Source organism: Drosophila willistoni (assembly GCF_018902025.1).
Source record: "Drosophila willistoni isolate 14030-0811.24 chromosome 2L unlocalized genomic scaffold, UCI_dwil_1.1 Seg139, whole genome shotgun sequence".
Classification (NCBI taxonomy): domain Eukaryota; kingdom Metazoa; phylum Arthropoda; class Insecta; order Diptera; family Drosophilidae; genus Drosophila; species Drosophila willistoni.
In genome coordinates this window covers 536310-560891 of record NW_025814046.1, presented here as the reverse complement: position 1 = coordinate 560891, position 24582 = coordinate 536310, and the positions used below count along the sequence as shown (strand labels likewise).

Sequence of the window (24582 nt, the reverse complement as noted above, 5' to 3'; positions counted from 1 at the left end):
AAGTGAACATTTGTTGTTTGGTTTTTTGTTATCGATTATTGTCGATTATTTACGATTCAGTATTTTTAGTGCGGTATTTTCCTCGTGTGTTCAAAGGGCGCTTAATTTACTAAATCCAGGCCTGACCTAACCGGCAATTTCTCCAACGACAACATGAGTGATGATAAAGATGACCATGGTCATGCTGAACAGGAACACTCCGATCACGAACTGGATGCAGGAAGCGAACAATTCAATCCCTTGCGGGCTCTTTATGCTGACAACTTTAAAATTTCCGAGACTAAGCCAAAAGTTTTGTACCAAAATTTGGCCGCCTTTGAGACGGCTTTAAAGAAATTCGGCGTATGGAAACTAAATAAGAAATCCACAACCGCTGCTCCCACAAGCGACAAACCACCGATTGGTTCTGTTGCCGCCTCCACATCAAAAAAGGCACAGGAAGAGGAACTTACTCAGCGCCGATTTCAGCCCCATCAAATGCCCGTCAAAGCGGCGGTTAACAAGCGCCATCACCGCAATCTCTACGTACAAATGTCCGGCGCCGAAGGACCTCTGTCGCTGCTTAATAAATCTTTGACTACCAGAGTGCGAGTCATGGTGCGAAAAGAGCACTCTGTGGCTGGTTCCATTGAGGGTGACCTAGTAGCCTTCGATAAGCAATGGAACATCCTTCTTCGCAATGCCATCGAGACTTGGCAACGGCGCAAATTTAAATATGGCCAACAGAATATTCAATGCGGAGTAGAAGAGGATTGCAGTGATAGACTGAATGAACTGGGCATCACACTGCCCCAAGTGATGAGCGTAAAGAGTCTCAATCGCAAGAATGTTGAGCTAAAGAGGAAACTTAACCAAGTATTAATACGAGGCGAACAAGTAGTTTTAGTTTGTTTAATATCCAAGGAAAAAAAATAAAGGTAAGACTGAAGAAAACTTATATGTAAATATGAAATCTAACTGGTATATTCCATGGGAACGCATTCTTCGGCGGCCACTTCGTCGTCCTCCATTAGATGTGGGAAACTATCGTGGGGATAACTGTAAAAACCAGGGAAATTGTTTATTAGATTATGGGAGTAATGGGTCATCCCAATTCATTTACCACTTGGAAGGGCTCTCGTCACTGAGCATTGTTGCCGGCACTGTGGCCGAAGTACATTCTGGGCTCATCATGGGCCGACGTTCTTGTAATTGGCGGGTAATCTCTGCCGTGCTTAGCGCCACTGAGACATCTTTGGGAACCGTTTGTTGTGGAGATTTCTGTGGCAACGGTTGTTGCGTCTGTGGTTGAGGTTGCGGTTGCAGTTGCACCGATACCGTGGCACTGGGGGATGGTGAAACAGTGGCCATTAGTTGCCTTTTAGCTGCCGGATGGATTTGTGTTGGTGTCTCTGTTTGTATTTTACGCTTTCGACCTCGTGGTGCGCCGCCTGTAGATCCCTGAGCGGTTGCTCCACCTTCTTTATCCTTGTACTTGCGTCGCACCGTCTCTTTGGTGGAACCTCCTCCTGCTGCACTTGTTCCCATCCCTATTGATGTATTTGGTGTGGCTAATGAGACAGAATGTGGTTCAGCTTCTCCATCAGAACTATCGGTGGCATCGCTATCGCTTGAATCCTTAGCAGGCTTCTCGTATAGCAGTAAACGATCTAGCAGGAAAGTACGATCTTTGGATACCTTCAACAAACGGCGCTGATTTGTGTGCAAGACATCCTGAAAATATTCGTTTTCCTGTAGAAAAATCAAAATCCAATTATTCAAAATTTGTCTTCCCAACCACCTCGTGGATTGTCTTACATAGATAAGAAACTTGAGTTTCTTTTTAAGATTCTTGTAGCGCTCTTTATAGTCTATGACATTGTCATTGGAACTTGGATCGACACTGCCAGATGGGCCCAATCCGGATGAACTTGGTCCAACTGCTCCTCCCGCTGCATGTGGCTTGGGAACTCTTCCTTTAACTGTTCCTGGAGGAGTCACCTCCTCTTCACTCTCCTGCTCATCCTTCACAAAGTTTTCCTCACCCTGATTGGCCAGGGAACGGCAATACCAACCGTCCAGCATGTTCAAAATCGAGGAAAAAGAAAATGCAGGCCAATTTATTGCTTTGAGGAATTAGAGATGGCACAAATTAAAGAACTGTTTCGCGATGAGCACTGCCATTTATCGATATCTCTTTGGCGTGTTTAGGTGGCAACACTGGGCGCGCCTATTGCAAATTCAAACCAGCAAAATTGTTCTATTTTGATGCTACATTTATTGATTACAAATTAAAGTTTCGAGTATGCCGATTCATGAATTACCATGGAAGATTGAATGTCTTTAAATGACTGGCAGCCAATCAATGCCATAGTTATTTCAAAATCCTTTCGCAGCACACTCAACATTTCCTCCACTCCCTTTTGGCCATTGTAGGCGAGAGCCCAGACCGCTGGACGTCCAATAAAAACTGTCTTAGCACCCAAAGCCAAGGCTTTGAAGATGTCATTGCCCTGAAGGACGCCACCATCCATCATAACTAGCAAATCATTGCCCACAGCTCGCACCACCTCCGGCAGAGCCTCAATGGAAGCGGGCACAGTGTCAATTTGACGTGCTCCATGATTGGACACAATTACACCAGAGCAACCGAACTCTTTGGCCAAAACTGCATCTTCTGCCGTTAGGATACCCTTCACCACAATTGGCAATTGGGTAATGCTCTTCAACCATTTAATATCCTGCCACGTAATAGTCGGATCAAATTGACTGGACACATACTCATTGATACCAGATGCACCCGTAGCAGTGACTACTCCAGTGGCCTTAACACCCTGAAAATTTGCCAAAGTCAAATGTGAGGGAAGACTGAAATTATTGCGGACATCGGCACGACGATGTCCGAAAATAGGGGCATCAATAGTCAGGACGAGAGCCTTAAAATTTGCCTTCTCGGCACGTCGCACCAGCTTCTCAGTGATTGAGCTAAAAACGACAACATTCGGAAATTAGGTGCCTCAATCTTCAAATAAATAGAAATTCACCCACCGATCTTTGTAGATATATAGCTGAAACCATTTCACCGTGTCTGGTGCACCAGCTGCCAAATCCTCTAGCGAAGTAGTCGATAGAGTGCTCAATATGAAGATGGAGCCCGCTTTCCCAGCAGCTCTGGCATTGCCGATCTCACCATCAGGGTGAGCCATCTTTTGCATGGCAGTTGGAGCAATGCCCAGAGGCCATTTCATTTGTTCTCCCAAAATCTTACAACCAACATCCAACTTGGAGACATCTCTCAAGCATCTGGGCCGAAGACGCAATTTACGAAAGGCTTCACGATTCAGACTCAAAGTAAATTGTTCACCAGCTCCGCTTTTGTAGTAGTCCAGGGCATTCTTTTCCAAATGCTCTTTGGCCTTTTGCTCGAAATCCTCCACACAAACTAAAACCATGTTACGTAATCCAAGGGTAAAACTTTTGGAATGAAAACAAAAACCACAACCTTTCCTTGCCTTCTCACACTTAAACTGAGAGCATCAAGATTAAACGGACAGCATCTATAGCTTTGATGGCTGTCTGCCTATGTCTTGTGTACTGTCTATAAAATTGATAAGACACGGAATCAGCTGATAACTAAGACAGAAAACAATTTCAGACGACGCAGTTCGTTGGGATCTTCTTCTTAGGGGGCATAGCTGATAAAAACAATTATACAAAAAATCCAACGCTCGTGTCTGGTGAAATTATTGGACTCCCTGCAATTCTCACGGATTCGTTACGTAAATCAATTTGAATATCTCTTTTTGCTTTAACCTAAGCCAAGATGGAACAGATATTCCATGTAGTCATTTTATTTTGAACTCTACAGAAATATCCGTTCCACTCGAGAGTTAACGATTGTTGGTTTTTCAAAGAACTTTTAACGCTTTTTTATTATTAACAATCTGCAAAAGTCTACAAAATAAATAACAAAAAATAATAATAATAATGTACCTGTATTTTCACTCGCTCTCCTCTTGGCCTTCTACACACTGTAGGTGGCTTTTAGATTATTAAAATACTCTAAATCCTTGTTACTTATGGATGGGACAAATTTCTGAAAAGATTTGGAAAAGTCCTGTGATTCCACTATAACATTATCTGGTCTTAGATCCTTATCGCTTAGTTCTCCCGATAAATGTTTGTCTATGGTTCGTCTGACAGCCGATAGCCAAGCATTTGAGCAAATTGAATACAAATCCGCACCAGACATCTCACTCTTAAGGTTCTGGGCAATTTCTGCAATATCTACATTCGGGGCCATGGCGAAACGTTGCGTCTGAGCACGTAAAACGGCCGCCTTATCATCGGACGTAGTGCAGGGCCCAACATAGAAGAGTTTGTCGAAACGTCCGGGGCGTAAGAGAGCGGGATCAATTAAGTCCGGACGATTGGTGGCAGCCAATATGAAAATTGGTTTCGTGGCATCCGAACCAACCATCCCGTCCATTTCGGCCAACAATTGGGAAACCACACGATCCATAACCCCGCCTGAATCACCGGCAACTCCTCGATTGGGAGCCAACGAGTCCAGTTCATCGAGGAAGAGCACACAAGGAGCTGCCGAGCGGGCGCGAGAGAAAACTTCTCGCACATTTTGTTCACTCTGACCCACATACATATTGAGCAATTCGGGTCCCTGCACGGAAAGGAAACTTAAGTTGCATTCGGTGGCCACTGCCTTGGCAACCAGAGTCTTGCCTGTGCCTGGAGGACCGTAAAGTAGGATGCCCGAACGGCGTAGATTTTTGCCCATCAAATGAACATGTTTGAGAGGCAATCCAATGCTACTCTGAATTTCGTCCTTCAATTTGGCCAGACCACCAATATCTGACCAATACACTCGGGGCACCTTTGGAGCTCCCAAACTGTCGGCAAAGGAACTCTGCATATCGGTTAGATTCTTGGCAAAATGCTGCCAATCCAAACTCTGACTAGACTTTAGGCGAACAGCCTTGTCGTAGAGCAGTTGAAGATCCCCCAAGAGGAAGCCCTGTGATTTGTTTGCCACTTCTTGCAGAACTTCCAAGGTTTTGCCCCAATTCGAACATAATCTAGTCATAAATTGGCGTTGTCTGTCCAGTCGGAAAAGGGGCAATTGACTGATGGCCTTTTGATTGTATATAACATCATTGAAAGTTTCCCTTATATGCATCCAGCGAAGCATTTCGTAACGTTCCTCCTGACCGGGCATCTCTATGCTGATTATTTCCAGGAAAAGACTTTGAATCATGGGCTTCAGATGCTTGTCACTGGTTAAAGCTACGACAACAACGGGATGTTTGCGATCGCGATTGAATAGCTCTTGCACTTGAACATGAAAGGCCGACAGCAGGCGAAGATCCTCATTGCCCTCGTTGTCTATGCCGAATATCTGCAAGAAAGTCGAAAAGAGTTTAAAATTGGCTAATTTTTTGTTGTACTTGACTCACTTCAAAGTTGTGGAAACAAATGATTAGCGGCTCACTGACTTGACTTTTGGCAAAAACTGCCTTTAGTTTCATCTCCGTGTGGGACGGCACTTGGGAAACAATTTCAGCACAATCCGCTCCATACAAATGCATGCCCAGCTCATGGGCAGCGGCATTGATAAGCTTGGTTTTGCCGGCGCCTCGTTCACCTTGCAGCAGGAAGACGGGAAAGATGTGCTTCGAGGACAGACAAGCCGATTTCTTTGGTAAAAAAGCATCTATAGAGGAGCGTAGCAATTGATATGACTTCCTCAGACCACAAGGATAACTCTCCACAATGGCACATGGATCCAGAACTTGTCGCGGCAGGAAATTATGCGTTGCTGGCACTTGAATCAAGTTGCTAAAGTTTTTGGCTACTATGGCCTGCAGTTCAAAATCATTTGACTTTGTCTCCAGATGAACACAACGGAAATGGACTTGAGGCAAGTATGCAAAGATTAGATAATAATGAGCATAGGCAGCAGTGCCCACCAGTTGGGCATTGACCTCAATGCGATAGGTGTGACCACGATGCAAAAGTCTTGGTGTATTGAAATAGTTGCCCAATATCAATTCACTAATCTCCGCTGGCATTTCATGGGGATTAGTCATAAGATAGACATGTGCCTTGGTAGCTATGCCTGGTATAGCCTGATCATCGTTAAAATTATCCAATTCAACCCAACAGTTACGATTCGGGGGGATGCGAAAACGATCCAAAATGTTGCCATAGAAATTCTCCTGTACAAAGAGGCAATTTCCTTGACATTGCTTCATTGGCAATATTTGAGCCACGATGGTGTGGGGTGCCTCTTGAAGCATTTGCTTAATCAGCGAGGAAGGTGAAGAACTCCCAGATGATTTGTCCTCTTTGTTGCTTCGTCCGCGTAAAATTACATTTACAAAATTAACATCCGGGGATTCTGCAAAGGTGTCATACACTTCCTGGCTGGCAAATATCACATGTTCCGATTTGATAAGCTCATCCTTGATCAAGAGATCGTACAGACGATTGGGCAGTGGGGATAATAGAAATTTGCCTCTGAAAGTAACGAACATCATTATTCAGATAAATATGCAACTATTTGTCTATGTTACTTGTAATATTTCTGATAACGCCAATACAATGAGTATTGTAAATAGCCTGGAAAGAAATACCACGGCCATTTGGGTCTCATCAACTGTATGAGCACATTATATCCTTCGACTAGTTCTTGAATCCGTCCAGAATAAGTGTAAGCCGGTTCGTTGGGATCATGATTGCCAATAGCTGTGATAGATGACCGTTTGCCGGCCACCTTTTTCTATTACAAAAAATTACATTTTTATACACTTCGATTTGAAATTTTTTGGCATAATTAACCTACCGCAATATTGTTATTATCATTATCGCTCATGTTTCTACAACAACACAAAACAGTGCTTTGGCGGGAGTGGTGGCGAGGAGAGTAGACAAAAACAAAAGACAGTGACAATGTACAAGGGTTAAAGTTCAAGGAGTTTGGAGCAAGGGCAGCTGCAGTGACACAAATAAACACTGAAATGCGCAATCATAGGTTAACGAATTAATCAGGCAACATTATATATATGGTAATTGTTAAATTAACTAAGTATTTTGCACTTTATTTACCTTTTTTACAATTACTCTTCTCTTCATTGCTTGTTCGCCCGATCTTCTTATGGTGAATCTGTAATCAATCTGGCAACACCGTTGCTAATATTGGAACATATGGTGAAGTACTATGAGTAACGAGGCGCTGTACGAGAGTTTTTTAGACCACTTATTAAAATGGAACTGAAAAGTAGTGCAACTAAAAATGAGTGTAAATTTGGTTATCAATGGGCGTCAGGCTTTTGCCTACAATAATCACAATAATTTTGTGCAGTTCATACGTGAATGGACCCGATAGCCAAACATCCACCACCAACAAATGTTTTTGCTGCCATCTCTATTGAAAAATGCACCGGTTATCGGTTATCGCAATTGCGTCCTCTGCAACAACACAAGATTAGTAAAAATTAAGATTTCTATTTCTTGAAAATGAGTGTGGAACTAAGCAATATAAATGGCGGCAATGGCAGTCAACCGTCGCCAGATAAGCGAGAGTTGCTCTGTTTATTGAAATTGCTTAAAAAATACCAGCTGAAGAGCACCGAAGAGCTTCTGTGTCAGGAGGCAAACGTGAGTACATCGGAATTGGTGGGAATCAGTGAGACAGATGTACAGCAGGTACTGGGCGGAGTTCTCGGCCCAAGCGGTGGGGACACCGGCTCCAAACCCAGCGAGGCTCGACCAAAGTCACCACCAAAACCCACCGCAGTGACGGAGGCCAATGCTGCAGAGGCTTTGGCTAAATTTATAGGCGACGATAACTTCGACGCCCAGCAATATGAACAGGCCTACGAGGAGTTTCGGAGCTTTGTAGAGGATTCATTGGATATATACAAACATGAATTGTCCATGGCCTTGTATCCCATATTGGTGCAAATCTATTTTAAGATTCTCGCTAGTGCACAAAAGGAAAAGGCGAGAGATTTCATCGAGAAATACAAATCAGATCTGGATGGATATTACATAGAAGGACTATTTAATTTGCTAATGCTTTCCAAACCGGAGGAATTGTTGGAGAATGATCTGGTAGTAGCCATGGAAGTGGATAAATTTGTCATACGCATGTCCAGGGATTCCCATTCGTTGTTCAAGCGTCACATTCAGGATCGCCGGCAGGAAGTAGTAGCCGATATTGTCGCCAAATATTTGCATTTTGATACATATGAGGGCATGGCCCGTAGCAAAATTCAATGTGTGGCCACGGCAGGATCTCATATAGGCGAGGCCAAGCGGCAGGATAATAAGATGCGTGTCTATTATGGTTTGCTCAAGGAAGTGGACTTTCAAACTCTAACAACACCTGCACCCGCACCCGAAGAAGAGGACGATGATCCGGATGCTCCAGATCGTCCCAAGAAAAAGAAACCCAAAAAAGATCCATTATTATCAAAGAAATCAAAATCGGATCCCAATGCACCGGCAATCGATAGAATACCACTGCCTGAACTTAAAGACTCAGATAAATTGCTTAAGCTAAAGGCACTGAGAGAAGCGGGGAAACGACTGCCTCTAAGCAAGGATCAACTGCCCTCGGCTGTCTTCTATACAATCTTAAATTCCCAACAAGGAGTAACCTGTGCCGAAATCTCTGATGATTCAACTATGCTGGCCTGTGGTTTTGCCGATTCCAGCATAAGGATTTGGTCATTGACACCCACCAAGTTGCGTGCTCTAAAGGAGGCGGAAGCTCTGAGAGATCTAGACAAGGAATCGGCGGATATTAATGTGCGAATGTTGTCCAACAATGGTGAGGTGACCCGCTCCTTCTTTGGACATACGGGACCAGTTTATCGTTGTGCTTTTGCTCCCGAAATGAATCTGATGCTCTCCTGCTCGGAGGATAGCACTATACGCCTGTGGTCCCTTCTCACCTGGTCGTGTGTCGTTACTTATCGTGGACATGTGTATCCCGTGTGGGATGTACGCTTTGCTCCTCATGGTTATTACTTTGTATCCGGATCGTATGACAAAACCGCCAGATTATGGGCCACCGATTCGAATCAGGCTTTAAGGGTATTTGTGGGACATCTTTCCGATGTAGACTGTGTGCAATTTCATCCGAATTCCAATTATGTGGCCACTGGATCCAGTGATCGTACGGTACGCCTGTGGGACAATATGTCGGGGCAATCGGTGCGCCTGATGACAGGGCACAAAGGAACGGTCAGTTGTCTGGCTTTCTCTGCCTGTGGACGTTACTTGGCCTCTGGCGCTGTAGATCATCAGATAATCGTTTGGGATTTATCGAGTGGCTCCCTGGTAACCACCTTGCTGCGGCATATGAGCACTGTATCTACCATTACCTTCAGTCGAGATGGCACTTTGCTGGCCGCCGCTGGACTAGACAATAACCTAACACTTTGGGACTTTCACAAGGTCACCGATGATTATATTAACAATCATATCACAGTTTCTCATCATCAGGATGAGAACGATGAGGATGTCTATCTATTGCGCACATTCCCAAGCAAAAATTCACCATTTGTTAGTCTCCATTTCACACGTCGGAATTTGCTTATGTGTGTGGGTCTCTTTAAAAGTTAATGAAAACGGATTATTCATCGATAAGTATTTAGTTTAAGTTACATTTAGATTTAAGTCCACCTGCCCTTTTGTATGTATATTTTGTGTGCGTCCAAAAACTATTTCAACATTTTTTTAAACCCTACGCGCTCCTTTTTGAGTCCCATTTTGAAAGACCTTGACTGGAGAGAGTTTTCCTCCATTTTCAATTTAGTTATTAAGCTGAGATTAAGAGTAGTAAACCCAAATTGTAATAAAATATTAAATGTTTGTACAAAATTAACTAAACCTCCCTTCTTCATTTTGGTAAGGACCAACTTCGAGCCAATTCCAAAGTTAATACAACTTTTTAATTTCTCTTTCGAGCGTTATTTTTTTTATCCTTATATAAAAACACATTTATTTATATATACATTATATCGCTAGGAGTCAAAAAGAAATATCTATTCCTGAGGTGCATCCTCAATTTCAAATGTCCGACGCACAGCTATGGAGTTCTTGATATTGAAGACGGCACAACGTGGTGGCTTCTCGCCACCAAAGGCCAATGTGTATGGATCCTCAGGGCACTGGCGCATGCACTGCAAGCGTCCCATATTGAATTCATGCTCATAGACCTCTTTTGCCTCATTGGTATCGAAATTCCAGACTTTCAGAGTGCCTTCCGTGGATGTGGAGGTCAATAGATTGGGCTTCTGGCTATTGAAGCAGACTCCAGAGATTTCCTCGTTGTGACCCTTGATGGACCAGAGAAGTTCATTGGGTTTCCGCTTGTCGGCATAGTGAAGACTGCCATCGTTTGAGCCAATGATGAAATAGTTCGTCTGTGTGGGATGCCACAGGACTTTTTCAACTTCTCCTGGAATTTGCCACTTAGTGCAGGCAGCATTTACCATCTCCGAGTCCCGACAATCAAAGAGACGCACATAACCATCAGAACAGCCGGTGAGAATACTTTGAGCCTCCTCCGGATGGAATTCCAACGACTGAACTTTCTCTTCGAATGCTGTGATAGTAGTATGCGGTTGACCCTCATCCATATCCCAGAGTATAAGGGTCTGATCCACTGAACCACTTGCCAAAATGTGTTCAAAGTTGCGATTCCACGACAAATCCAATACAGCATCTTTGTGGCCATATTGAGGCTTTTGTTGCTTACGGCTGCCTTTGGAACCCAATTTAAAAGTAGGCTCAATCGAATCTTGAATATCCAAATCCCAGACTGTTATTATGGGATCCATGCAGCCAATGGCGCACATATTTCCTGGCTTGTCACTGCCCGCATCGTGATTCATCCATTCAATGCACAAGGGAAAACTGGGCAATAGAAAATCATGATGGGTATAGAGGGATTCCTCTTCCTGATTGAATACCCATACTTCCATGGAAGCTGCATCGTCTTGGACATGACCCACCAGTATGAGATTATCATTTTTCTGTATAACCTCATCCTCGGCTTCGGAATCCTCATCTTCATCGGGCACTTGCTCATCGGCATCCACAATGTTCGCCATACTGGTTACATTGGAGTTCTCCTCATTTTCATAGCCATTGAAATTGAATTCATCATTGGGATTACGATTTTGAGCGCCAGCATCATTATCGTCCTCGTCCTCCTCCTCATCTACATCCATGTTGCCCCCTTCTTCGCCTTCATCATCGTTGCTGTCGTCATCTTCGTCCAACTCATTCTGGGTGGCTCCAATAATTCTAGCCAACTCGGTTTGGGTCAACACAATCTTGTCCGGGCGTTCCTTTGAAACCCCGCGTGGCACGAAGCACAGAGCTGGGACAAAGTCAATGCTTGCCTCTGGAGGTCCTTCCTCGTTATCAGCCATTATTTTTCTTTATTTATTAATTTATTTTATAAATTTCAACCGAAAACGAAATGTGCTAAAGAACAACACGTGCCGCGTTTTGGGAAATCAAAACCAGGGCTACCACAATGTGTTATCGATATATTGCGCGATAAATAAAAATTTGAAACTGACGACCACGATGGATGCCTCTTAGATGCTTCCTGCGTCTCTAATGGTGACCTTTGATCCTTAAGGAGGTGAACATGTTTCTTTGTGACTTCTCGGCACAGTTAATTACTCTTTATTCTTTTTCTTTCTGTTTCTTTTTCTACTCCCTAAATCCTCTTTTAGATTCCCTAAAATTCAAATTTTAGGAGTAGACTAAAACTCAGCCATGATATATCTGACACAATTTTTAATAGACAACGAAATGTCGAATCTCGTTTTGGTACATTATCCCATTTTTTAAATTCTTACCGATATATGTACTTGTATTGGGTGATGTGTGTAAAAACTTAAACCAGCAGCAACAGTAATCTTATCGAACGATGAACTACAGATAAACGCTCCCAACGATCTTATCTTCACAGTTGCATCGCATCTCCAGTGAGAAATGGTCGCACGAACATTTTCTACCCACATTTTGGATACCTCAAAGGGCAAGGCTGCGGCCAATGTTAAGGTAACGGTCTATCGTCTAAATGAGACTCAAGAATGGCAAGGATTACGAGCAGTTCAAACAAATCAGGATGGACGCTGTCAGTTATTGAAGGATGGCGATGAGTTTCCATCTGGCATCTATAAGTTAACATTTCATGTAGGTGCCTATTTCGCAGAACAAAATGAGAAAACTCTTTATCCGGCCATAGAGATAATTGTGGATTGTGATGACGAACAAGATCATTATCATATACCGCTGCTACTTAATCCCTTTGGATATACGACGTATAGAGGAACTTAAATTAAATTTCACTTAATGTATTTCAAGAAAATAAAAATAACTGAATTGATAAATAAATGATTTCTATTATTTGTAAAACCTGTTGGGGTCAATCAAACCTGATTTGTCAATCAAATCAATTGTTCAGTTCCAGTTCCCAACTGGCTCACATTTGTGGAAACTATTATTCTTGTTTGCAGGGCTGCCTAACCCTTTTTTTAAACGTTACTTTATAATTTACTGAAAACTTTTTCCATTTGATTTTAAATATTATTTTATTTGTGCGTATCGTTGTTTAAAACAATTATTTTTAAGAAAAATATGTGTATATCAGTTATTTCAAATAACAATTTATTCAATTTTTTGTTATTCAAAAAATCATCGGTTAGAAAACGTTTTATACGCAATTCGAAAAAAACTATTTTATTAATTTTTAAGAACTATTTTATTATAAAAATAAAAAATAACTATTGTTATAAAAATTAAAAATAACTATTATAAAAGTCAAAAATAAATTTCCACTTTCTTTTTGGGAGTATTAAACTGTAATATCTAATAATCACGAGAAGTTTGTGGAATTCTTTAAACATAGCGCAACATTAACAAAATCCATGAAAAATTTAAACTTCCAGAAAACTTTAAATGTGATACAGAAAGTCCTGATTCACTGGTTCAAAATATTACCGGGCTTAAAGCTATTTTGTCAGTTCGCATTAGAAATAAGTCCATATTTTCAAGGGTCATAGTCAATGGAGTAAGTGAGCAACTGAGTGACTGATTAATTGAACAATTGTTCACTCATTAAAAAGTGAGTGAACTTGTTCATCAAAATGATTCGTTTAGCCCAACACGACTCTTAACTAAACATGCAACTCAAACCTTGTGAGTGCAACTCGAACATGGCCCAACACTCTTTCGATTCGAAATCGGTTTGAAGCAATGTTTTGTTGCTTTTGAGGCAAACGTATTTGAGGCGAATGTTGGCATCTAATGTTCGAGTTGTGTAGGATAGGGTATCGTAGAGAAGTTTGAATATTTGAAGCATTTGGCCCTGGAAATGCAAAGAGAAATAATCTCCATGTTTTGAACTAGAGTCTCCATAAAGCTCAGCAGTGACTCAAAATGCCGCTTCATGAGACCAACTTCTCATCAGTGACCTGGGAAGGATATCTTCATCATAGAGACGAACATAGCCTTTTCCTTTAAAAAGGACGTCATCAAATGTGTCACGTGTGAAATGCCACGAAGACGCAAATTTCTTCCATTAGACGTACAATTGTTATTCCAGAACTAATCTGACACTTGAGCCACTGTATTCCTTCTCAAGGGTCTGGGCCTTGAGGGACTTGAGCTAATACACCCCCATCCAGTACCACTCTTCAAAAAAAAGAACTCCGGAGTCTCCATTAGCCACTTGTCGGTCCTAAAGTTCTATCATGTGATGCAGAGTATGCAATAGTCGAGTAGCAGACACGAGTGGCGGGCGGAACCCACGAATGCTGTATTTGCTTTTTTGTTTTTGTTTTTTTTTTTGGAGTGTTGTTTTTGAATTCGTGGTGAGCGGTTGTGCGGTCGGTCGGATTTTCGATAATGCCGTTTTTTAAAAATCTACAAGTTTTGAAACACAATTCCCATTGAATGACAAAATTCCTGTCAAAGTGAATGTGAGTCGCCGCGGGATATTCAAAAGTATTTGGCATTTAAATGAATGTTGATTCGAATTAAGTCACAGATCGTCGTTTCTGTTTTTGCCGGTAATAAATGCAATAAGAATAAATAAAAAATATATATGTATTTTAATATATGCAGTGCTGCATTAAAAGTGTAAATTGAAAATTAAGCATTTTGTATTAAATCTTGCCCCCTCTTCCACTTCTGTCAAGGCGCGCGCAACAGTTGTTACCCCCCCAGGGGAAGAAGAAGAAGAAGGGAGACGAATATACATATGTATGTATGTATATATAAATCTAAAAGTAAAATATGGAAATGATATCCAAGTGCTATTGAGAAGAAGAAGAAAGAAAAAAAAGAGTTAAACCAGAAGTTGAATTTGTTATTGGAAAGTACCAACTCAAGCACACACATTCAAACACACACACTGGTACACAGTCTCTCGCTCCTAGCCAAGTTAACAAATCCCCACAAATCTTAAACCAGTTTTCAAGATACATATTCTTGATGGTTTCATGTCTGTCTCCCTGTCTCTGTCTGTCTCTTTGTATGTGTGTGTGTGTGTTGTGTGTGGTTGTTGTATTTTCTGGCATTGTTTTCGTTTTGTTGCCTCTGCATCTGTTTTGTGTACCCTTTATTTTTTGTGTTTTTTTTTTGTATGCCTCCAATCGCGTTTCTATTCTCTCTCCCCCGGCCAGATCCAACAAGTTTCCCAACTTGCCTCGCCCCCCAAAGCAATCCTCGAAACGAAGAAATATATAAATAAATAAAACACACGAAAAAAGTCAAGTAACAAGCTCGGCCTCAGCTTCTTTTGCCTCTAACAAGATCAAAAACCCAATTGGTCCAATTTGAATTTGTTTGTGCAGAGCCGAAAAAATCTAATAATAAAAAAAAAACTAAACGAACACTGGAAACGTTGCCGGCATTGTTTTTTAGAAAGGTATGGAAAATGTCTGTAATTTTTATTTATTAACAATTATTGTTTTACAATCAATCATTAATAAAGAAATAAATCTTCTACATAACAAGTTGGATCTCAAGTAAATGGGCTATGAAAAACTCTTGTTAGCCAAGTTAGCTCAGGCATGAAATTTTTTTATAGAAAGATGTGCTACAAGTTTTTCCATGAAATTCATTTTTGATTTTGATCATCAACTAACTAATTGCTATAATTAACTAACATACATCAATTTATGTACATATGAAGATGAAAATGGAAAAGAAATTTAACAGAAACACAAACACACAAAATGGGTAAATTTAAGTAAACTATTTAGATGCAGATACATTTAAAAAGTATCTTTTAAAAAGTTATTTTCAAAAGTTTTTGGTGTTCTTTTGTTGTTTATATTTTAAACGACAAATTCGGCCAAGCTTAAGTTAGTTTGTTATATAAAAACTTTTTCTATGAATTTTCTATAGAAAGCAAATTGAGATTTTAGAAATTTTATGTTTGAAGCAGAATAAAAACAAGAATAAATACATTTTAGCTTCGTCAAAAGTTTCTCGATTAAATAATAAACAAATATTTAATAAATTTACACAGAGAATTATTCTAAAAGGTCGCTAGAAATTTTTTAACTTTCACAAACTAACAATAATATAAATTAATCGACAAATTTTATGAAATGTTTAAATTAAATTTTAAAGGGAAGAATTCTTTTAAGTTTTTTCTATGCATCTTAAAAGTTTCTTATTATTTTGATTACAGTGTTTGACTTTATTCGTTATTTTTTTTTTAACGAATTGTTGAAATATTTAATATAAATGACCCTGCCCTCTGCATTGTGATTCAATCAAATATTTAGGTAAAGTTTTAAGTTTTTAAGTTTAAGTTTAAGTTTAGAAGAAACTTCTATGTAAAAATGTCACGTCTAGTAAGAAGAACTAGAGATATTTTTATGTCTATAAAAAAACTAAAGCTTTAAAGTCATTTCTTTTTCCAAAATGTGTTAATGTGTGCATTAATGGAAAGAAATAATTAAATTATTAAAAAAACTTTAAAACTTCTTCAATCCACTATTATATTTAACCTCCTGTAGCACTAATCCGAGTTATTTCAAATTTAGAAATAGGATCTGTTTAGTTTACTGTTTAGCAAGGCCCTTTTATAAAGTATTTATAAAGAACTTATATCATCTTTCAATCTAAAAAAGAACAACTTTCTTGAATTTAAGTCCCAACTCAATTCACACATCATTTGCTCATCCATAAATTTGTTTCCGCTCCTAAAAGATTCTCGATTTCTTCATATGTTTCTCAATTCTCAGTCAAGATGGCAAATATTAAGTAGCTTTTGACAGGCTTAATTCGAAATTTATGCAAAATTTTAACATAATTATGTGCCAGATGCGAGATTAGACATATTTCTATCTAATTCTACCACACACAGAGACGAGAAAATTTCAAAATAATTTTTAGTTTTGGTTCTTTCTACACAAAATGCCGACACTTTTTTCTTCTCACACATAATCAATCGTGGTGACTGTCACATAATCAGCCTATACATAGGGGAGAAATGCCTCCGGGGCAAATGATAGACAGACGGGCAGTCGGACTTTTGGCCTATGTCACCTCGGACCATTACCTCATTCAATCACATTGGTTTTTTTTTTTTTATCTAACAATTGAAAGTATCGAAAAAAACCAAAATGCCGCATTAAAATGTAATTAAATTGACAATTTGCTAACGGCCAATCAGCAAGATGAAACAAAAATTCATAATTTATAATTGATTATCAAATTTTGCCGAAATAATAATGAAAGAAACCAACAAAAAAAAAAAACACTTTCTTGCCCCGCAGCTAAAATAACGGTTTGCCAAAAATAAAACAATTTTTAACCGTTTTCAAGCCAACTAAAGTGTCAAAAACATTAGCCCACTACTCACATAAGTATATAGATAGACATTCGCCGATCGGATAGTCATATAATTTTTGCATATTTTCCAATGATCTTCATTAGAGGCTTTGGGCCAAATTAGAGAGCGGCAAAATCAAGTTAACAACCCAACCACAAGCAAAAGTGCAGCAAAACGAAGGCAAAAGTTGAAGTTTTAGATCAAATGTAATAAGAAAACAAAAAGAAATAAACCTTTAAGTCATTAATAATAAGAAGTGGTTGGGCATAGAGGAGAAGTGGGTAAGGTGGGTAAGGGGAAACTGCGGCTTTCGAGAGAGCAAGTCTCTCAGCTTGAGCATGTTTGTCGTCGATTATTTCTTTTCGTTTTTGTTTTTTCCCTCCATTTTTACTGACATTGCAAAATGGCAAAGACTTCGAGAGTAGAGAGACTCTGAGAAGTGTCGTTCTCTCTATTCGCCCCCCAACCCTCTCCACGTTTCTCTGATCACTCTTTCCAATGGGGCAAACAGGAAATGAACCCGCATGCACTTTTTTAAGTACCCTTTCGTTCGTTCGAACTTGCCGGCCAGATTGCAATGGGTACAGCAACAACAACAACAATAACAACATCCCATTGGAGAGTTTTGAGTTGGAGTCTTTTCTTGTTGTTGTTGCTTTCGTTAGTGTTCCTTTTGTTGTTGTTGTTGTAGTTGTTATTTTTGCCGTCTTATGTTACTTGTGTTTAGTTTTGTATTTTTTTTTTTACATACATGGATACCCTCTGAGCATGGTTTGATTCATCGAAGTGTTTGCGAATTGGTAGCTAGAGTTGTCTGAAAATTTAGGCTTTAACTTATTTTTAATAGTGTTGGAAAGCCCTTAATAATTTTTTAGGAGACATTGTGTTACTATTTTTTTAAATTTCGTGGTTTTTGAAATCTAACTTTGTAATAATATGATTTTTTTATATTTTTCTAAAACACTTTTTTACAATAAATAAATTAATTAATAACTGTTGCAGCTAATTTAAAGGGGGAGTTCCTTTTCTGTTCTCACGTTTTAGTATTAAACATAATCGCTTCTGTGTATTAATGTAATCTCTTTTGGTTGCCGTCTGGACCTCGAAAAGGTTTGATATCAATCAAAAAGTTTGTCAAATCAATCTCTCTAATTCTTTCCCTTAAATTTTACTTAACTTTCGTCTATAACTAAAAGTATTCGTATTGTCTTCAAACGGCTAATGGGTAACAAACTAGCCGATTCTTTATTGCATTTATCATTCTCACTTGTTTTGCTTTGTTTTGTTTTTTTTTTCGGTTAATGCTCATGTGCATTTCATTTGGCCATGTCATCTGGGTGTAGTAGTGGTTGTTGTTGTTATTGCTGCATGTAGATGTATGTGACAAACCAACAAACCAGGCAGTCAGCCAACAACCAGCCAGCCAGTCAGCAAACCAACCAACCTGTTCACCATTCAACCTCAAGCATATGAGTCAGCTGAAAACATTTTTTTGCATCCATAAGATACAATTCTAGTTTCAGGCGACTTAAGTGGAAAAGGAAGAGGGATAGGCCTTAACCCTTAGATAATGTCTCAGGTTACCAACCAAAGGAGGAAATATGTAAAAATTGTTTCCCTCTTCCTTCTGCCACTTGAGGGTTTCCCTTTCTCTTTTGTTCTTTTCGTTTTTTGTGTGGGAGGTCTTAATGGATTATATTCGATAGGCTAAACTATAAAATAAGATTTCCCAACCTATAACCATCTATACCTGTGACTAGTTACCCACTTAATGAAGGTAAACTTCCCCCTCCATAACCATATTGGCGTGACTAAGCCATTCGCCATGCTAAAGTGAGTTTTTTTTTGTATTTTGTTGAAAACCGAACAACAAGATTTGAAACAAATTTAGTTTTCTTTGCACTTGCCGTTGTTTGCCACTTGTTAACGAGCCAAGCGAGTCTTGGTCTACAATAACTTTATATTATTTCAGTTTTTTCTTCATTTTGCACCACCATCAAGCGCATTTTTATGGTTTCAACATTAAGCATATAAAAAAAAAAATACAACGAAAAATTTCTGCACCGAAAAAAATAAAAACAAAACAAAGATAATTGAAAAAGCATGAAGAGATGCCTTTTTACCAAGTCCAAGTGCTGTAGTGTTTGACTCTCCGTTTTTGTATATAGTTTGAAGTCAGTCTCGCACTAAATCCCAATTGTAACGCAACCATTAATCACGGCCAGAGATAGATAGATGGATGGATACATATTGTCTAGTATGTGTGTTTATAGACGAGAGAGAAACAATAAAAATGCTTAAATACAGGGGCACGAAATTTGTTTTGCAAAAAAGCCATAGAAAACATCAAATTGTACATAATGGTCATATCAGGCAGGCAATCAGGAGCGTACCTGCTAGGGGGGGATATTCCAGACAAACGGAAGTATATTTTCCCTGTCTTAACAGGAAATCGTTTAATTTTGTCTTTAACTTTGACTTCCTGTCGAACTATGACAGAGTCTTGGCTCGCTTAGTTACTTCAGAAAACTTCTTTCAATCTTAATTGTGTTTTAAAATATATGTTGAAATAATTTAAGAAACATAGATGATAATGGATTGCCAACTAGAAGGATTGTAAAGCAATAACATTATTTGATCTGTTTTAAGTTCAAATGCTTGACATAGTTCGTAATTCGTATTTATTTTTAAGTATCTCGTATTATTCTCTTGATTCTCATGTGTCTATTAACATTCTCTTAGTAATTTCTTTAGTAAGAAAAATATCAAAGATAGTTTGAGTAAAGACTTTTAGCTGAGTGAGATTTTAGTGAGTGTCATGAATTTAAAGAATTTTAGATTGATTTAGCTGCGCGTTTTCATTTTCATCAGTCAAAATAAAACTAAAAGACCAATTTAAAGGATTGCAATCATATAACTGAAGTTCCCCTAACCTTTCCTTTTTGGTTCAATCTGAGGTTAAGTTTTAGCTTCAACTAGATCGATTTGATCGATTTTAAAAATTGTTGGCTCTAAATAATTTTTGTTTCGCATTAAAATTTAGAAGAATCACTTTTGATAATTATTAAATATTTTTCATAGTAAATAATTCTTATTGAAGTTCGATTTTTAGATTTAAGTATATTTTGTTATTCAGAATATAAGTAATATCCAACGACATTATTTTATTGTTTTCATAGCAGGAATTATAAGTAAATAAATAAATAAATCTTGCTGTGCCTTCTTAGGCTTCTTCTATCTTCATACTTTAAATTTATATCATATGCATTACATATAGCAAATAATTTACTTACATTTCATCCACATGGGTTGTCTACATTATATACTTATAATAATGAAGAATATTATATAAATATTTGTATAATTATTTCCTAAAGACGATAATATGCGCTTTGGAATGATTCATCTCATCGTGCTGATCAGATAATCAAGCTGTTAATCAGTTGTTGTTTCCATTCCAGGCTACGCCCATGTGCGAATTGTATTGTTAAGACAAATAAGTCTGATCGGTTTTGTGCCTATAATTCCCATCATTTTGTAATTAAATTTGGCTTTGGGTGTGTTTCATCAATTGCCGTTTTTTACTTAATTTGCAACAAACTGGGATTGTGCGAAAGGCGGACATGTTATGGGTTTTAGGAGTGTGCCGAAACTTTGATTGGTTTATTAAATAGAGAAACCTCAAGTTAGCCTGTATAAAACTGTTTGGGAATTTACTTTTTGTTTTGTTTTTTGTTGTTTGTTTTTTTTTTTTAAATATGTTTTATTTAAAATCTTTTCTCTGTTGCATGCAACTGCGAACTGGTTGCATTATTTTAGGTATTTTTTGGATTTTTGATTCTCTGACTAGCGCACTCACACTCACACAGAAAAGTAATTAACTCATTATCATATCTTGTAATTTGAAGAGTAAATTTTAATCAATTTAGAGGGAAATTGCGTAATTGGCATGCGTATTATGGCCTTTTTGGAATTCATTAATTTGATTGGCGCTTTTATGGCTACTGTTGGTGCTTTTAACCGAAAACCTTTAGCAATTATCATCTGGCAAATTTTATTCATTATTGATTGCTTCGTCTTCCTCGTGTTCTATATCCTTGGGCAATTTGAATTTGAATGTTTTATTGGGATTGGCGGATGTTTTGATTGCGAAAATTTGAAATTGACTGTGTTGAATATTCTGTTTGTATGTAAGTAAGAGTTTTTCCCACATTTATTTTTTGTAATTTAAACTTACGCAAGATTCATCTATTATTTGCAGTTACTATTGCATATACTGTGGCGGTATTCATATCGTACATAAAGCAGCTGTCTGAGGAACAGCAACTAGCTCGAACCCCCAATGGAATAAATGCATAAATTGATGGTCTTTACCGATGATATTCATTGTCAGTCGTTTTGCCATTCTCCGATCGTACGCATAACAGTAACAAGACACACACACAATAAATGGAAATACATCTCTCCATATAGACATCGAAATGTATTTCATATTCACACCATTAACAATTTTATCAAGTTGCAATGCACGCAATTCGAATCAATTGCCACATTGACACACTCACACATACACACATGATTCCTCAATACACTTTGAAAAAACTGAGTGAGAAAATGGGTAGGCTAATTTGTATTTGGAAAATGTAGATGTCTCCAAGACAAGTATTGCAGATACTTAGTTGGCAGTGAATGTTTTAGATAAAATCACGGAAATCAGTAGAATCATATGAAATTATAACTAACATATTAAAGGCTTCTTTTAAAACTTCTTCCGAATTTTATAGACAGTTGAGAAATATTGTAATAATTCTCTATATAAACTTATCCAAAAATCTATTACGAAATCGATCTTAAGCTTATTTTGTAAATCCATGGTTTAATTTTTAATTGTATTTAAGGTCGACATAAAAATAATCAAATTTTTCAGTCTGATAGCAGGATTTAAATCACAAATTTCCTTAAGGACCCTAAATTAAAAATTTTTAAATTCTTAGAAAACTGAAAAATAATATTATTTATAATAATAATATTTCATATTAATTACTATTAGATATATGGTACTAAGACAGAATTTCAGAATGTTGAATTATTTTTACTTACAACAAGTTTGGAAAACATATTCGGCTACTTAGACTTTTAAATATCACCTTATAATTCATAACTACTTCTTACGAACGATAATTAAAACAAATGCGTTGTTTTCCAACACTCAACTTTATTTTTACCATGTTGGGCGTTTTATGATTCTCAACTAGCTCGAACTAAAGAAGAAGTATGTTAGCTTATAACACTTTTTTTCACCATTTATATATTTTGAAAGCTACTTAAGAAGTATATAAAAAGGAAATTATGAAATTATATTTTCGTATCGACAAACATTCGTTTCATTTAAATTAGTTGCTACACGCTTATATTTACTTATGCCATAATTTCACATAAGTTTGTAAATAATTATGATTATTACGAAAATTATATTCAATTAATCAATTTTCTTTATAACATTTGAGATAATGCCTCATTTTTGGAAGACGAACAGTAGTATAGTGTAGGTTCTTTAGAAGTATGTAGAAATGGCAAGATTAGACTCCTCGAATTCGTTCAGTGTGTATTAGAATAATGACGAGACATGAAAAAGACCTTCACGGTAGCAAACAGCAAAACTCTAGCCAAGAAGACTTCAAGTGACGACGATGATGACGACGATGACGACGACGACGACAACAATAATAGTGAACATATATACATACATGTGTACATTCCATGAAAGGTGCTTGGAATGGGAAGGGGAATGGGGTGTAGGAGAAGTAGGAGGCATAACCATTGCACGTGCCATGCATGTCAAATTACAAAATAACGAAATTTTGTGTAGAACAACAGAAAAAAAGCTGAAAAAGACGTAATTAAATTTGCAATTGACAGTTGTAGAAAGCAACAGGTTCTGGCCAGTGTTGAAAAGTAACCTTATGGCCGAAATGATCGTTCGTTCTCTCTCTTTACTTCTGCTGCCTTTTTCGTTGTAGTTTGTGCATATTTACAAGGTTTCTTTTGTTTGAAATAATCAAATATTCAATCGACACAATAGCATATATTTTGTTTCTTTCTTTTTTTTTTGTGTTGACCTCTATTTGTTGTGTTTCTTTCTTCTTTCTAAACATCGTTTTTTGGCTGCTTTAGTTTTATTTAGGTTAAAAAGCAGCTGTAGATGACTTTCATTGGGTGATGGAAACATCTTTTGCCCTCTAAAGAGAAAAAAAACTTACCATGTCCGCCTTTATGTCCGCCTCATGATGAAACCAAAAACCAGAAATTGTTCATTGCGTGTAATTTCACTTTTTTAGTTTTTGTTTTTGTTTTTTTTTTTTTGTTTTTTGCACTTAACAAAAGGTTAAAACGATTAGGCCCTAATGTTGGCTAATCATTTGATGGCTTTTTCTTGTACAATTGGCCAGTGTTATTAGTGCAACTCTTTTGGCTCTTTAATTTTTTGGGTCAAAGACATCAGAGTACAGTTCTGACTTATCTACTTGAAAGCGATAATGTTTTTCCATATAGAAAAAAAATAAACAGAATGTCTGTTATTAATCTCAGTCTCTTTGACAGCATCCGGGCGACCCCACCCACAGGCAACAATGAAAGCTTCCCCTCCCTCATATCAATCTCTTTTCTATATGGTATAGTACATGAATGTATGTACATATAGAAGCTGATAGGAGCATTACTTAGTTGGGAATGTTCAGTAGCCATTTGGCAAATTTCACGCTCCGCTTGTGCAATTCATTAAATGAGCAAAAAATTCTTCAGCCTAGAATGTCAACTACAAGATACCCTATATATTAATATGTGGAATTTCGACATTTTTGTACTTGTTGACTTCATGGTGGTAACAATGAAAGGTGGGACACGTGCTTTCATTCAACAGATGTCTTTTTTGGCAAGTTGATTGAGAAGCTTTCCTTCAACAGATGTTTCTTGTTCAGTTTGTCTACTTTTGTTTACTATTTGTTTTAGTAAGAATATGATTAATTGTATAAATAAAATGTAAGTGGGGAGTAGCGACCTTTTAGAATTGCAAAAAAAAAAAAACAACAGAAGGTCATCTTAATCCATCACAAGATTTTGAGGATTAATTCTGGTCATACTTGAACTTTAATGTCCCCCCTAATCCAACACCTTAACTTATTTAAAGGGTATTTAAAGTTGTCGCCTTTTGTTTTGTTGTTCAATACAGTCGCGGATTTGATCATTACAACAATTAAATTAAATTCAATTCAATTTCAATGAAAATTGAAATTCATTTGCAGCGTTTTTGCAAATTGTTGAAGCGTACAAGTTTTTTTCTTCTGTTGTTTCGTTTTTCCCGTTTTCTGTTTCAGTTTTTCGCCTCCACGTTTAAAGCACTTTTTTTGCCACATGTTTCATGAAAGGGCATCATTAACATTATCATGGGCATATTTAATTAACGCAAATGAACAGACCAACTGCATACAACTGCGTCCTTGAGTATTACACAAAGATTATAAAAGGTCAGTAAGAAGTTCAAGGGAATTCCACTAGAAATAAGTTTATAAGAATTTAAGAAAATTCGATTTCTAAGAAGATTCCGACTTTTCTATATTTTACTTTATGAAATCTTTTTCAAATGGCTACCAGATGTTGAATGGATTATATATAGAAATTTAACTAAACGTTTTAAATTAATAAAG

The 24582-nt window shown here is 37.8% G+C and overlaps 7 protein-coding genes and 1 long non-coding RNA gene across 9 annotated transcripts; 4 read left to right on the top strand and 4 right to left on the bottom strand.

Annotated features, from left to right (window-relative positions):
• Positions 1–101: 101 nt before the first annotated feature.
• Positions 102–937, top strand: LOC6638201. The gene has a single exon (XM_002061533.3). The coding sequence runs from the start codon at positions 154–156 to the stop codon at positions 913–915; it is 762 nt and encodes a 253-aa protein (XP_002061569.1). The 5' UTR covers positions 102–153; the 3' UTR covers positions 916–937.
• Positions 878–2128, bottom strand: LOC6638202 (INO80 complex subunit E). Its single transcript, XM_002061534.4, has 3 exons — positions 1798–2128; positions 1103–1731; positions 878–1038 (listed from the first exon to the last, which is right to left on the bottom strand). The coding sequence occupies exons 1-3, from the start codon at positions 2062–2064 to the stop codon at positions 954–956; spliced, it is 981 nt and encodes a 326-aa protein (XP_002061570.1). The 5' UTR covers positions 2065–2128; the 3' UTR covers positions 878–953.
• Positions 2129–2237: 109 nt separating this feature from the next.
• LOC6638203 (peroxisomal (S)-2-hydroxy-acid oxidase GLO5) lies at positions 2238–3494 on the bottom strand. The gene is made up of 2 exons (XM_002061535.3): positions 3028–3494; positions 2238–2964 (listed from the first exon to the last, which is right to left on the bottom strand). Exons 1-2 carry the CDS (start codon positions 3429–3431, stop codon positions 2271–2273), a joined length of 1098 nt encoding a protein of 365 aa, XP_002061571.1. The 5' UTR covers positions 3432–3494; the 3' UTR covers positions 2238–2270.
• Positions 3495–3883: 389 nt separating this feature from the next.
• On the bottom strand, positions 3884–7175 carry LOC6638298 (peroxisome assembly factor 2). 2 transcript variants are annotated; one of them, XM_002061536.4, is made up of 5 exons: positions 7102–7172; positions 6839–7008; positions 6570–6775; positions 5451–6513; positions 3884–5392 (listed from the first exon to the last, which is right to left on the bottom strand). In XM_002061536.4, exons 2-5 carry the CDS (start codon positions 6866–6868, stop codon positions 4004–4006), a joined length of 2688 nt encoding a protein of 895 aa, XP_002061572.1. In that variant the 5' UTR covers positions 6869–7008; positions 7102–7172; the 3' UTR covers positions 3884–4003. The 2 variants fall into 2 exon arrangements, with proteins under 2 accessions (XP_002061572.1, XP_023031698.1); XM_023175930.2 differs by lacking the exon at positions 6839–7008 and having other exon boundaries at positions 7102–7175.
• A 245-nt stretch (positions 7176–7420) lies between these two features.
• LOC6638299 (transcription initiation factor TFIID subunit 5) lies at positions 7421–9889 on the top strand. The gene has a single exon (XM_002061537.4). It carries the CDS (start codon positions 7513–7515, stop codon positions 9625–9627), a length of 2115 nt encoding a protein of 704 aa, XP_002061573.1. The 5' UTR covers positions 7421–7512; the 3' UTR covers positions 9628–9889.
• Positions 9890–9974: 85 nt separating this feature from the next.
• Positions 9975–11540, bottom strand: LOC6638300 (periodic tryptophan protein 1 homolog). The gene has a single exon (XM_002061538.4). The coding sequence runs from the start codon at positions 11442–11444 to the stop codon at positions 10050–10052; it is 1395 nt and encodes a 464-aa protein (XP_002061574.1). The 5' UTR covers positions 11445–11540; the 3' UTR covers positions 9975–10049.
• A 258-nt stretch (positions 11541–11798) lies between these two features.
• LOC6638301 (5-hydroxyisourate hydrolase 1) lies at positions 11799–12406 on the top strand. The gene has a single exon (XM_002061539.4). It carries the CDS (start codon positions 12019–12021, stop codon positions 12364–12366), a length of 348 nt encoding a protein of 115 aa, XP_002061575.1. The 5' UTR covers positions 11799–12018; the 3' UTR covers positions 12367–12406.
• Positions 12407–20572: 8166 nt separating this feature from the next.
• On the top strand, positions 20573–21361 carry LOC124459800. Its single transcript, XR_006953812.1, has 3 exons — positions 20573–20752; positions 20809–21069; positions 21141–21361. It is a non-coding gene; the product is annotated as an uncharacterized LOC124459800 (long non-coding RNA).
• The last annotated feature ends 3221 nt before the right edge of the window (positions 21362–24582 follow it).

Coding starts and splice junctions, on each gene's coding strand:
- LOC6638202 (XM_002061534.4), bottom strand. CDS start 2,064: ATGCTGGACGGTTGGTATTGCCGTTCCCTGGCCAATCAGGGTGAGGAA. Junction 1,732..1,797: donor AACTCAAGTTTCTTATCTAT/GTAAGACAATCC, acceptor ATTTTTCTACAG/GAAAACGAATATTTTCAGGA. Junction 1,039..1,102: donor GACGAGAGCCCTTCCAAGTG/GTAAATGAATTG, acceptor TGGTTTTTACAG/TTATCCCCACGATAGTTTCC.
- LOC6638298 (XM_002061536.4), bottom strand. CDS start 6,868: ATGAGCGATAATGATAATAACAATATTGCG. Junction 6,776..6,838: donor ATGATAATAACAATATTGCG/GTAGGTTAATTA, acceptor TTTTTGTAATAG/AAAAAGGTGGCCGGCAAACG. Junction 6,514..6,569: donor CGTTATCAGAAATATTACAA/GTAACATAGACA, acceptor CGTTACTTTCAG/AGGCAAATTTCTATTATCCC.
- LOC6638201 (XM_002061533.3), top strand. CDS start 154: ATGAGTGATGATAAAGATGACCATGGTCATGCTGAACAGGAACACTCC.
- LOC6638301 (XM_002061539.4), top strand. CDS start 12,019: ATGGTCGCACGAACATTTTCTACCCACATTTTGGATACCTCAAAGGGC.
- LOC6638299 (XM_002061537.4), top strand. CDS start 7,513: ATGAGTGTGGAACTAAGCAATATAAATGGCGGCAATGGCAGTCAACCG.
- LOC6638203 (XM_002061535.3), bottom strand. CDS start 3,431: ATGGTTTTAGTTTGTGTGGAGGATTTCGAGCAAAAGGCCAAAGAGCAT. Junction 2,965..3,027: donor CTATATATCTACAAAGATCG/GTGGGTGAATTT, acceptor TGTCGTTTTTAG/CTCAATCACTGAGAAGCTGG.
- LOC6638300 (XM_002061538.4), bottom strand. CDS start 11,444: ATGGCTGATAACGAGGAAGGACCTCCAGAGGCAAGCATTGACTTTGTC.